At 44.5% G+C, this 13760-nt stretch overlaps 1 protein-coding gene across 1 annotated transcript in view; it reads right to left on the reverse strand.

Annotated features, from left to right (window-relative positions):
- The window catches only part of LOC143975605 (uncharacterized), a 99317-nt gene that overhangs the window by 13128 nt on the left and 72429 nt on the right, over positions 1–13760 (reverse strand). Inside the window, exon 5 of the mRNA XM_077478082.1 lies at positions 10448–12787. Coding sequence (XP_077334208.1) covers positions 10448–12787 — 2340 coding nt within the window. The remainder of the gene's footprint in view (positions 1–10447; positions 12788–13760) is intronic.

The following is a 13760-nucleotide window of genomic DNA, read 5'->3' on the forward strand; positions in this document are numbered from 1 at the left end:
TGGCCCTTTACCATGATCTGCGATCAGCTGTGCCAGAAGGAGGACACAGCAGTCAATGGTCATTGTTTCTTGAACCGGGGCCCTGAAGGTTCTAGCTACGCTTCTGCAGAGTCCACATCCAGAAGCAGGGAGGGCAAGAAACTAATCTAAAAAAAGAGCGAATGCTGATGGTTGCAGTGAAATTGAAGCTCTGCCCACTATTACTTTTTGATTACAATATTATAACATTTAGTAAATATTTATTTATTTGTTTATAACGCTACCGGTTTCATTCCTTTAGGTTTTTATTTGAATAGGTAGGCAAGAAAAAATAAATACCATAAATTCTAGCTTTTTATATAAATACACAGATTTCTATTTTATATTTCTATATAATAAACGTAAAATTTTTACATTTATTCTATTTTTTAAAAATTTTTATGGCTTTTTTTGCCATTGCTGTTTAAGAGCTTTTTGAAAAGTTGTGTGGATGCTAAAAAGCCCCTTTAGGCACCAATCCTAGACAGAAAAGCCTATAATCAAACCTATAGCAGAGGTAGTTCCAGGTCCTCAAGTCCTCATTGCTACCATGAAAACCTCTCCCAGTGCCCGACAGCTACTAAAACTAAACTTAAAAAAAAAAAAAAAAAAAACAGAGGCTGAAACGACAGAGCCAATTCCAAAAAGGACAATTTTATTTTATGCTGTATCGCAAAAAAAAATGGCCTTGTCCATGAAAGGGGGGGGGGGGGGGGTTAAATCTTCTGGAGGTAAAGTGGTTAATCGGCTTTGTCACAGTTTTATTTGCCATTTGTCCCACTGCCTGTACCACCGAGCTCCGCAGAGTAGGAGAAAGCCCTACTGAAAGTGACTACATTTGACACTTAAAGTGGAGTTGTGGCCCAGTTTTGAACTACGGCCCCTGGGGTTGCTGATCACAATCCCAATAATGTTTTTTTTTATTTTTCATATTACCTTTTACGGTCAGGGAATATCTCCACGTCAGTCATATCCTGCTGTCCGTTGGCTCCTGAAGTGTCAAACCCAGAAGTCAATTGGCATCCTCCGCTTCTAGCATATACACAGTGCGCTCCACGCTTTGTTCACAATGTGCAGGCGCGATATCAGGAGGTGCATGCTGGGTAGCCAGCTGCACCATTTCCCGGGAAGAAAATCAAGAAAATTCAGATGCCTACACTAAGCTTAATGGATCCAGAGGGGAAAAAAAAAAAAACACAACCAACTAGGAAAGAAAAAACTTTTTTATGCAGCATATGCCAATTTAGATTGCATAAGCTGTGACCATCACGGGGATGAAACGGCCAGAGTTCCACTTTAAAGAAATATTGGGTGGCAGGCGTTCTGTGCAGCCACTCTGCTCAAATCAATGACAAACGAGTGGCTGTGCGGACCTTCACAGTGTATCCCAGAATTACAGTTGGGACAAACATCCCCTGGTTTGGTTCACGCCAGAACTCTCGAACATCGCAGAAGTTCAGACCTGAACCCCACTAAAAAGTCTATGGGACCCAAACTTGAAAAAAAAATAAAAGTGCCCATTTTAAAGGCTTATATGCAAGTATGCATGCGGGGTCGGTGACGTCACAAGGAGGGGGTCACGATTGACGATTGATCTACAATTGGGGTACTGGGGGACATTGTCAAAAACTGCCTAACACTTTTTTTTTGGTGAATGAGTAGGGGCATGATGCGCCCCCATTCATTCACATGAGGGTGTTTGGGGGTTGGGGTCTGAGGCCCCCAGATTCGAATAAGCCCCCTGCTTGCAGACCCCACAACTACCGCCCAGGGTTTTCGGGAGGAGGCCCTTGCCACCACCCTTATCTTGAGAGCATGTCTCGGCCCGTGTGTACCAGGCTTAACTAAGCTTAACCCTGCTCCCACCCCCCTTCTAAATCCTATTTAAACTACCCTGAAAGGAGGATGCTCCAATAGAGCATTCATGTACTTTTTTTTGCAAAAATGTCAACACTTTCCATTAATTCTATAGACACTTACTTTTACTTAGCCTCATCAATATTTCCAAACGTACCCATTGCTTCTGCCTTACTTCCTGGTCAGACTAGGGGTCATGACACAGGAAGGAGTTGACCAGCTGACCTCATTAGCACACACCCTGCATCATCCACCTTCCAACCTACTTCCAGGTGCACTTTTTTTGAATGAAATGCAATCAGTGATCACCCTTCTCACTACATACACAATCTACAATCAAATTGCATAGTGTATGGCCATCTTTATACCATTACATTACGAGTCACAATTTTGCATAGTGGGAACGTGCACTCCCACATATGTTTTTTGTTTTTCTTTTTTAGCGGGAGGCGTTTGAGCATTTTCAATCACACATAGGGCAGCCCATCCACCTGAATGGGCTGCCCTACAAGCAACAATCTCCCCAAATAAACTTTGCCATCTGTATACACCTAAAATGACTAGTTGCGCTTTCAGTGCTATTAATTAACGGCACACCAAACACAGATGCAAACACATTTTGCCATGTGAAAAAACGAAGGGCAAATGCTGCAAAATGCACAGTAAAAAACACGCAACCCACAATGCCAAAATGTCCCATAAGCCACATGTAGTGCAGCCAATTGAAATCAACGGGCTGCCCTATGCGTGCCTAGAGGCGATTCAGTTCGCATTGTGCGCTATATAAGTATTTCATTCATTCATTCATTCACTTGAAAAAACTGAGGCACAAAACATGTGCTTCCCCACTATGCTAGAGGTGAATGGGACCTGAAAGTGAAATTGGTGCAATAACACAAGAAAAGTGCGGCTCCAATCACATCTGTGTGTTTATTTGCATTTCAGAAATGCGCTGAACCAAAAAACAAAACAAAAAAAAACACAAACACACAGTAAAAAACGCACCAGGCTCCTCTCTAAAAGAAAAAAGTTCTGAAGCTTCTTTGGGGCGATTGCTGCGTGCAGGGCAGACCATTCAGGTGGATGGGCCGCCCTATGCGTGATAAGTGAAAACGCTCCAAAATGCCTCCCCTCGCCAAGAGAAAAAAACAAATGCATATGTGAATGTGAGTTCCCGCTATGCAGAGATATGAATGGGGCCTGACAGCCGTTTGTCCACTCCCTCCTATGTACTTGTATATTGTGTATTTAGTGAAAAGGGTGATCAGGGATTTATTGGATTTAATTTAAAAAACATGCATCTGGAAGTGGGCGAATAGGTAGGGGGTGGGAATGTTGCAGGGTGTGTGCCAATGAGATCAGCTGGTCAACTCCATCCTGTGTCATGACCTAAAGTCTGACCAGGAAGTAAGACATTACAAATGGAAACATGGATGAGGACAAGTGTCTGTAGAATTAATGGAACGCTTTGATATTTTTTGCAAAAAACATACAATGCTGCTATATTGGTACAAAGGGGAGCTGGTGAACTTGTCCTTTAAAAAATAAAAAAAAATAAAAAGGGTTGTAAACCCTCAAGGTTTTATACCCTTAATGCATTCTATGCTATGAATGGGGTCCGAGAGTGAAATTGGTGCGCTAACATAAGAAAGGGTTTACAACCCCCCCCCTCGGAACTCCTTTTACTTACCTGAACCTGATCATTCCATCGATGAGGATGAGCAGAGCAGCTCCAGCCACTGTCTCATTGGATCGACTGATAGCAGCAGGAGCCATTTGCTCCCGCTGCTGTCAATCAAATCCAGTGACACGGGAGTGCCCCCCATGGAAAGTGGAGGACTGATACGGGTTGGTGAATACAACTCAAAACTCCCCAAGCATATAGCTGCTCCACTTATGGGCCAAAAGCAAGAATGAAAAAGCAGTTTTTGGGTTTTATAGTACAAGCAAAGCTGCTGGTTATGGACCAACCCAACCAATTTGGCACTCCAGTATCATTAGAGAGATACACCTATTCTGGAGAGCCAGAGGGCATCATCAAAAATCGTATGAACAGCCTTTAAAAACAAAGTCCTGCTCAATAACAGGTGCCAAAAAAACTGCCACCCATTGCCTTGGAGTTGAAATTTAGGTAAGGCACCTTTTACACACTGAAAATTACTGTAGTAGGCACTTCTACTCCAGTGATCTCCACTATCTTCTGGGTCCCATGCCGGGCAGCTTCCCTGCTGCATTGTGAACACAGGAGGTCACATGGAACGGGCAACATTCAAAAACATTTCGTATTTTCTTAATGAATGCAAAGTGTTCTCTGATTAAACAAGATGGAGAGGCAGAACAGTGACAAGGACAATCTCTGGCTCCTCCAATCAGGAGACTTTGCACTTGAGAAAATGCAACTGTTCCCTGAATGGCATCCGTGCCAAGCAAGCCAATGGCATAAGATCCAGACGTTCATGGAGATCACTGGAGTAGCCGTGCCTTCGACAGTAATTTCTAGCTTACATGGGGGATCCCACATGTATGGCACATACCTCCTTACATATGCCCAAGCTTGCCTAATGTAAACATTTGCTATACCTGGGACTTCAGCTTTCTTTGAGGGCCCCTCTGATTTGGCTTTAGTTTGCATCTCAGGCTGCCTTTCATTATAAAAGGCTTCCTCAAAGTCAAGGTACCTTTACATACAGTTTTTACTTACCTTATCCCTCACTCCCAAAGTCTACTTCTCTGGGGGAGATCCGTCACCCAAAGTAAATTGTCTTTGGCATTCCGTCAAAGGGTCGTACTCGTGAGGAAGCAGAGGGCCCACCCTCAACTTAGTGTCAAAGAAGAGATAACAGTGCCAGATTCCAGGGGAGATGAGCAATACATTTTTGGGTAGCCTAGACAAAAACGACCATTTGACCCTTGCAGTGAGGGGGGGAGCCCCAATGCAAGGGTAGTTTCTTTTAATGTCCCTGAAATTTCATTTTAACAGTTTGGAGGCCTCTTTAGACAGACTTTGGGATTGTTTTGATGATATGATTTTGAGGTATTTACTGATGCGACTGACCTCATGAGAACCGCATCAGAAAATCTTTGGGCGCCACTCCAGGTTTCAATGTCCAGATTCGGTGACTTACACTTAAAAGGAGTTGGCTTGGGGAGAGCCCATCTCAACTCAATACACAATAGAAGGGGAGAGAACCCCCCACAGGGCAAAACGTGCCAGACTATGGCCTGGACAATGTTGGGCAGAGGCTGTTTTTTACTAGGAATGCTGGGTTTTGTTGGTGTGCGGCAATTGGGGGTTCTCTCATGACCTACATTTGACCTGCTTTAAAAAGGATAAGTGCACTTATTTGCCCCCCCCCCCCCCGGCTTTTACTGACCTAAGTAACCCACCCTTCCCTTCTACACATGCATACTTGCCTGAATCCAATGTCCACATTCTCCGGTGTTTATATCCAGTGCTGCAAGTCTCACTGTTCTGGCACCTAAGCATTATAGCCCCATTGACATATGGGATTGTGTCCCAAGGCTAGAGACACCAGGAGACAGCCCTATAGGAGTCCATGGGGAACACACAGGCTTGGCAAGGGTTTAAGCAAACACCAGATGCCATGGGTGTCAGATCCAGGAAAATATGCAACTGTAAGCCCCCGTACACACGGTCGGACATTCCGACAACCAAATTTGTCGGATTTTGTCCGAAACTGTTGCATACACACGGTCGGACAAAGTTGTCGGAAAATCCGATTGTACATAACGTGATGACGTTATTTCGTTACAACGCGACTACGTTCAGGCTAGTAGCCAATAGCTTTGGTCTAGGAATTTGATCTGAGCATGCGTGGCACTTTGTCCGATTGGAATTCTCTACACATGGGTCCGATCGGATCATGTTGTCAGAAAATTTTATAGCCAAGCTGGAAAACTTGGTCCGTCGGATATTGCGACGGAAACAGTCCGATGGAGCCCACACCCGGTCGGATTATCTGACAACATGGTCCGATCGGACATTTTCCATCTGAATAGCCGACCGTGTGTACAAGGGCTAAAAGGGGGAAGATAGGTTACTGTAGGTCAGTGAACAAAACTGGATAAGTCAACCTTGTTTAAAGCAGTATTAAACCAAAAAGCAAATATGTATTGTAGCCTTAAAACGGGATGGCTGCATTATTTTTTTTTAGGCTATTTTCATCCGCTGATCCAGCCAGTAATTTTTCCAACAGAACAAGCTCTCCAGCAGGATGTATCCATTTACAGGGATGGGACAAACCATTTATCACTGACAGAGGTGCTTACATAAAGAAAAATTAATGCAGTCACCCCATCTAATGATTGGTAAGAGAATACATTTATGGTTTTAGGTTTAATACAAAAACTTCTATAAGCTAATTTTGCATTCCCATAAACTTCTATGGAAATGCAAAACCCACTTTAGGTTAACAAAAGGCCACAGCCAACACATTTACTAAACGTAAGTTAGCCTATGCCTTTGGAAAACTTGCTTGTATGACGGCTGGAAGGGGCTTGGACCATTGTAGTGTGAACCGGTGTCCCTATTAGAACGTTTCCCCTTTAATTCCTGTTCAAGAGACAAATGTAAAATTTAGATTTTCTATCGCTTTTTATCCAGGTGACAGTGGTGCAAGGCAACTAGCAATTGCTGGAGCAGGTAAGCAGAGACGCTCCCAATTTCTGACAGGTTTACTTATAGTGCTGCTGAATATGCAGGTGGCAGTTAACATTTTCCCATAATGCATGGCCACCAAGACCCTCCAGACCCCCCCAAAGAATGGACGGCCGCCCAAACCTCCAGACCCCCCAAAGAATGAACGGCCGCCCAAACCTCCAGACCCCCCAAACCTCCAGACCCCCCAAAGAATGGACGGCCGCCCAAACCCGCAAAGCATGGACGGCCGCCCAAACCCCCAGACCCGCAAAGCATGGACGGCCGCCCAAACCCCCAGACCCGCAAAGCATGGACGGCCGCCCAAACCCCCAGACCCGCAAAGAATGGACGGCCGCCCAAACCTCCAGACCCGCAAAGAATGGACGGCCGCCCAAACCCCCAGACCCACAAAGCATGGACGGCCGCCCAAACCCCCAGACCCGCAAAGCATGGACGGCCGCCCAAACCTCCAGAACCGCAAAGAATGGACGGCCGCCCAAACCTCCAGACCCGCAAAGAATGGACGGCCGCCCAAACCCCCAGACCCGCAAAGAATGGACGGCCGCCCAAACCCCCAGACCCGCAAAGAATGGACGGCCGCCCAAACCCCCAGACCCGCAAAGAATGGACGGCCGCCCAAACCCCCAGACCCGCAAAGAATGGACGGCCGCCCAAACCCCCAGACCCACAAAGCATGGACGGCCGCCCAAACCCCCAGACCCGCAAAGCATGGACGGCCGCACAAACCTCCAGACCCGCAAAGAATGGACGGCCGCCCAAACCTCCAGATCCGCAAAGAATGGACGGCCGCCCAAACCCCCAGACCCGCAAAGAATGGACGGCCGCCCAAACCCCCAGACCCCCAAAGAATGGACGGCCGCCCAAACCTCCAGACCCCCAAAGAATGGACGGCCGCCCAAACCTCCAGACCCCCAAAGAATGGACGGCCGCCCAAACCCACAAAAGAATGAACAGCCTCCCAAACAACCCCCCCCCCAAAAAAAAATATCCATTCATGCAACTATCTGGACCCCAAAAGATAAGACAGTCACTCAAACCTCCAGACCCGCAACAAAATGTCCATCCATATGGCTATCAAGGGAAGAAAAAATCATAATCACACTTCATTAAAAAGACTAATGTAGAAGGGATAATTCACTGAAATATAAAATATTGGTTATAGACTTGGAGCCCAATGGGAGCTCAGACTTTGGCATCCTATATGTCACAATAGTTCAAAAACTCTCTACCATAATTCCAAACTCTGCTTCAGCCTACCTGGAAAAACGTGGGTGTTCTAGCTTCCCCCAGAACATTATCCATAAAATTAAATAAAAATAAAGCTGGGAAAATATGCACATAAGCACAGTAGATGTGCAGAGCCAGCAAATCAATAAAGACCCCAAGTGATATACAGGAAATGTATACAGTGGTTTAAACTTAAATTTTACTCAAATTTGAAACTTTACAAAAAAATGTAATCCTGCTTTAGAGCAGAAAGATGCCTGCCATTACCTACATTAGTCTAAAATGTTCATGCCCCTGATTTAGCTTCACTTTGTTAGGCTGCTTTCACACTGGGGCGGTATTCAGGCGTTACAGCGCTAACAATAGCGCCTGTGTAACGCCTGAAAAAAACCGGCCCCTTTAACTCCAGTGTGAAAGCCGGAGGGCTTTCACACTGGAGCGATGCGCTGGCAGGACGGTGAAAAAAGTCCTGCTAGCCGCATCTTTGCAGCGGTGAAGGAGCGGTGTATTCACCGCTCCTAAACCGCTCCTACCCATTGAAATCAATGGGACACCGCGGCAATACCGCCGGCAAAGCGCCGCTGCAGCGGCACTTTGCGGGCGGGTTTAACCCCTTTTCGGCCGCTAGCGGGGGTTAAAACCACCCCGCTAGCGCCCGCACACCACCGCTAAAACGACGGTAAAGCGCCGCTAAAAATAGCGGCGCTTTACCGCCGACGCTGCTCCCGCCCCAGTGTGAAAGCAGCCTTACTAGGGCTTGACTTTTTCCTGACTTGATGGCCAAGCCAGACCAACCACTCACTTTTTTTTTTTTTTTTTTTTTTACAGGTACTTATATTAGGACAAATTTACACAGAGCTTTACATATACTGTATATTATACAGTTACACAAGTCCCTGCCCTCAAGGAGCTTAAGTTTGTCTTCATTTGCCATAGAGTATCTTTAGTGGCCAATGAAGCACTCTTATTGTGCACCAAAATGGCAGTTGGCAGGGTTGGCTATGAAGTCGGAAGATATCAGACCACAAAAGTGAAACAAAAAGTATAAAACCAGAGGCACAAAAGGAGGGTTTTTGGAGTAACAAAAAAAATAAAATAAAAAAAAAAGTAAAAAAATGGCCAACATGAAAATGGTAGGTCCACTTTACTCACAGCCCGCATCCGCCAAATACAAATGGCTTAAAGCTCGACACCAGGTATGGATTTTCTGCATAGTGACGTAGGTCTAGCTTGGATCAATGTAAGCATGCCTATGCCATACCTGTAGAATCCCTGTGTAAGCTGGAAACCAGAGTTCAGTGCTGCCCCGCTGTATAGGTAGCACAGGTAGTCACTTCTGCAGCACAGGCAACATTTACAAAACATTCTCAATGAATGCAAATGTCTAGTTAGAAGAAATGGAAATAGTGATGTCACAACCCATCCACCCCCCTCTCATCCCTTCATAGAACAACTTGCATTCATTGAAAAAAAGATTTTTTTTTCCAGCTGCTGCAGGGATCTCACAGATACAGCAAATGCAAGCGATTGTAAACAATCCATTCAGTTTCAAATAGAAAAGAAAGGCAAAGCATTTGTGTATAGATATAAAAAACAAACCTTGTTTTAAGCTGCATAAGAGCTGGGGGAGGAGAAACAGCAGCACACTGATCTTCCCAGTGGATGGTTGTGCATTGGGGGCATGTCAGGATAAGTCTGATCATTGTAGGAGAGCACACCAAGTTCCCATCATAGCTGGAGATCTGATCACACTGTTCTCCTGTTTAAGTGTGGTCAGTATTTAATAGAAAAGCAGAGGGACCAATAACACCAGGGATTTCACACAAAGGGAGCAACACAAAATAACAGGATCATTTATTATACAAGTACATGGTACAGCAGGCACATATCAAGAATATGAAATGCTGGGTTTACATATTCTTTAAAGTTGGTCTAAAGCTGTACCAAAACTATGCAATAAAATCCATACCTGGAATTCAGTTTTAACCACTTCAATACTGGGCACTTTCACCCCCTTCATGCCCATGCATGTCTGCACCATGTGATCACTTTAACCAATCACAACTAGCAACACAATTGTACACAACGAATGGCATGAAATTGAGCCATCCATTGTTTACAATCGTTATGTGATCTTCTGTGATTGGTCAGCAGCCCAGTACAGTGATCAGTCATTGGCTGTGTTGGTAAACACAACTGGTGACAAATCGCACCTTAGCACAGCCTGTGGGGCACACGAGAGGCATGTTCCGCCATGTCATGACGTCCACCCTGGGACGAAGGTCCCACCCAACTGTCATTTGACAATAGGCTGGTCAGGAAGTGGTGCAAATCCCAAGAAAATTACCCCCTACAATGGGCTGGAGACAGCAGCAGGGAAAGAGAACAGTGTATATTTTTTGTAGAAACCAATTTTCAGTGGTTTTTAATAAAAAACAAAAACGAAAAATTTGGAAATTTGGCTGTGATTAAGCGGAGGTGTAGGCCAAGATTTAAATGGAAGGTACACTTTACCTTTAAAAATGGGGGAACTGACCCTTTCATTTTCAGACGGCAAACATGTTAAACACACTAAAACCGCCACATTAAACCACTCACTCACATCAAGTTTCCCCTATTAACCGTCACCAAAGCATTCATTTTTAAATCTCTTGGATTTCTCACCTTGTCTTTAGAGGCACAAAAGGATTTTCAGCTGGCTGTGTCTCCTGAGGCAGAACCACAGGTGCTGGCGACGTCACACCACTGGAAGCAGGAGAGTGGAGATACGACAAAGTTGCTATGTGGGCGTTTGCGGTGGTGGTGACCCCGGAAGCTGTAGAAAACTGTATCGGAGAGGGGAAGGTTGAGGATTTAGGGTTTGGGGCAGCTAAAAAGGAAGGAGTAGAGAAAGCCAGGGGTTGGTTGCCATGCACATAAGGAGCTCTCACAGTGATGACGTCAGATGAGAGCCCCCCGATTGCTCTTGCATGAAGATCTTTGAAGCTCATGTCTTCTTGTAGAGAAGATTCAGAATGTTGACTTTCTGTAGAGTGGTCAACAAATGGGTTCTTGTGACCTAAAGGGGCTTTATCAGTAGGCGTAAAGGGATTTCCAGGAGATGGTAAACTTTTTAGGTCATTTTGGGCCAACTGGTCAGAGTCTGTTTTCCAAAAGTCTTCATTCTTAAAGTCTACAATGATATCTGCTGACCAAGAGGACTGTTGGCTTAGTAAAACACTAGGATGGCTTTCTTCTAATATTTTTTCACTAGACTCAAGTGTACTTGAAATCTCATTTGCTAGTGGGCTGTGAGATTCTGTTAGGTGGCTTATTAAATCTTTATTTTTACCATTGCTTGGCTCAGTTCTGTATTCTACAGTCTGGTTAGTGAGCTTACTGGATTCCAAGGAAACATTGACATTCTGCATGTCCATTGTTGGCTCTGCCATGCTGGATGGTACTTGTTCCTCCAAGGCAGACCAAAACAAAACATCCGATTGGCTGTGTTTTTTAGATGCACTTGTATCTTCTGTCCGGTTCCCTTTTTGTTTCTTTGGCAAAGACGTTGGCTTTTGGAAGATAAAGTCCTCATTATCCTGTTTGTTGTCACCCAACGTTGAGAGCAACTCAGATGGACCATGCTTAATTATCTCCAATTTGTTTGAGTTTTCTTGAAGACTTGAAGAGTCTAGTGAGACATTCGAAAGGCAAGTCCTGAACTGCTCTGCCGCAGAGGTGTCATTTACGTCTAACAGGTGTTCCCCATTAGCAGCACCCAGCTTTGAAAGTTCATTATTTCCTTCTCTTAAATTAGTCAAAAGGCCCTCAGCGGTGGATTGGGTGTGCTCAGTTGTAGAACCTAACACTGGGCTTCTGATCTCAATTACAGGACAACAGGCCACTGGAGAGTGTGTGTGTTTGCTATCCCCCATGTTTTGCTCAAGCTTGTGTTCCTCTGGGCTCTCGGTTTGTTTTCCACTGGTGTCCTGAAAGCTTGTTTGTTTGCAATTATCTACATCAGATTCAATGGGTTCAAAGGCAGGTGGCAACATAAGCTGTGGGGGCTTGGGTGGTGCCAAGGACCCTATATCTGCACTTATGGCCTGTTCTTTAATTAACTCATTAACTCTGTTTTCTACTGGTGCCTTTTCATTAGCAAAAGGTTCTGGAGAAAGGTCTTCACCTACCCTAACAAAATTATGTTCTATCAATGCCTGCTGCCTGGGTTGGATAGCAGCCTTTACCTCCTCAATAATTACGTTATTACTGTCCCTCAACTCATGTGTACTTTCGGCTTTGGTAGAAGAGTAAATTATATTAGTCTGGGAATTGTTTGGACGCACCAAACTTTGAGACTTGTCTTCCGAATTAATCTGGTTTTGTTCTTTAATCATAATTGGTGAGACAGAAGCTACTTTGTTTTCTGTTTGGCTGGTTTCTACATATTTAAATTTTATTGGACTGGGTTTAGAAATGGGCAATTCCATGCTAGGATATTGCCGCTGATCTGCAGACAAGTCACTAGTGAATGTCTGAATTGAAGCAGACTCATAGGGGGGAATGTATGATGTAGGAAAGCTAGAGGGGCTCCTTGGAAAAGGGATTTTATCTGCCTTTTTTCTGTCATTTTCTGTATGTTCTGACCAAAAAGGTGCTTGTGAACTCGGCCTATTCAAGCGATTCTCCTCACCATAATCTTGCCTAATCTCAGGTCCATGGACACCAAAAAATAAAAGTGATGGATTCTTTTCAGAGTTGCCAATGAAGTGTTCTTTGGTTTCTGGGGATTTTTGCAGTCGGCTTGAAGCAAACGCATCAAATTGTTCTTCCCATTCCGAAACGGTTTCTGGAGATGCCGAAGAGTCATTGATATCAGAAGTTTCCACCGAGTCAATTCCCTTTTTGTACAAGGATGATGTTGGATCTTCTGCGGGTGGAAAGAAGGCTGGTGGACTGTGTTCCTCCACAAGAGTAGAGCCCCTTTCAGCAGCTTCTGAGGTAGCAATAGACCCATAGGGGAAACTAGAGAAAAAGTGAGTAGGTGAAGAAGTATTTAGTAACTGGTCAGAGAGGGAATCCACAAAGAAAGGGTTGTTCTGTAGTGAATTGAGAAATGGGTTGCTGGCAGAAAGGCTCCCTTGGACACCACTAAGAGAAGCTCTACTGATGTTAGTTCTAGGCAATACAAAAGCAGCTACTACAGGGGAAGCTGGGGTAGGAAGGCAAGGGCTGAAGGGGGAAGAAGCAAAGGAGCTGGTTTCTACCAGAGGAGACACATCCAGTCTGTGGAGGAAGACAAAACGATCCTCCATGTTAGTGACAAACAACACAGGCTACATAATAAAAAACGCACACACGCTGCTAGCGCTCTACGTCTTCCAAGGGGTGTGGGGGCTGTGTGACATTGACCTACTTGTGTGATGGGACATTGTGACATGTGCATAAAAATAAAATGATGCTACAAACTAAAATACATTTATCAAAACCAAGACATATATTTAACACATCAGGAAACCCAATGCGGTACATACAAGTCATAGAAAGTGAACACAACAGCATTCTTTTAAATGTGTTGGGTAGTATCACTTTTTTTTATCAAAGTCTAAACATCATCAAGAGAAACTTGCAGGGGTGAGGTGTCTATTCATCTAATCAGGGTATCATCCCAGATATGTATAGAAATTTGTCAGAGTAAAAGATTGGGACTTTAAATATACCATTGGTAGCCATTAGAAAACTCACTAATATTATTCTAAAATTATATCTATCTATCTCTCTCATACATATACATATCATACATATCTATATCTATATCTATCATACACACACACTTGTCAAAAGTATCGTGACACCTGCCTTTACATGCACATTAACTTTAATGGCATCCCAGTCTTGGTCCATAGGGTTCAATATAGAGTTGGCCCACCCTTTACAGCTATAAGAGCTTCAACTCTTCTGGGAAGGCCGTCCACAAGGTTTCGGAGTATCTTTGAGA

This window comes from Lithobates pipiens, unplaced genomic scaffold (genome assembly GCF_037356315.1).
Source record: "Lithobates pipiens isolate NorthernLeopardFrog02 unplaced genomic scaffold, aLitPip1_a1.2 Scaffold_13, whole genome shotgun sequence".
Classification (NCBI taxonomy): domain Eukaryota; kingdom Metazoa; phylum Chordata; class Amphibia; order Anura; family Ranidae; genus Lithobates; species Lithobates pipiens.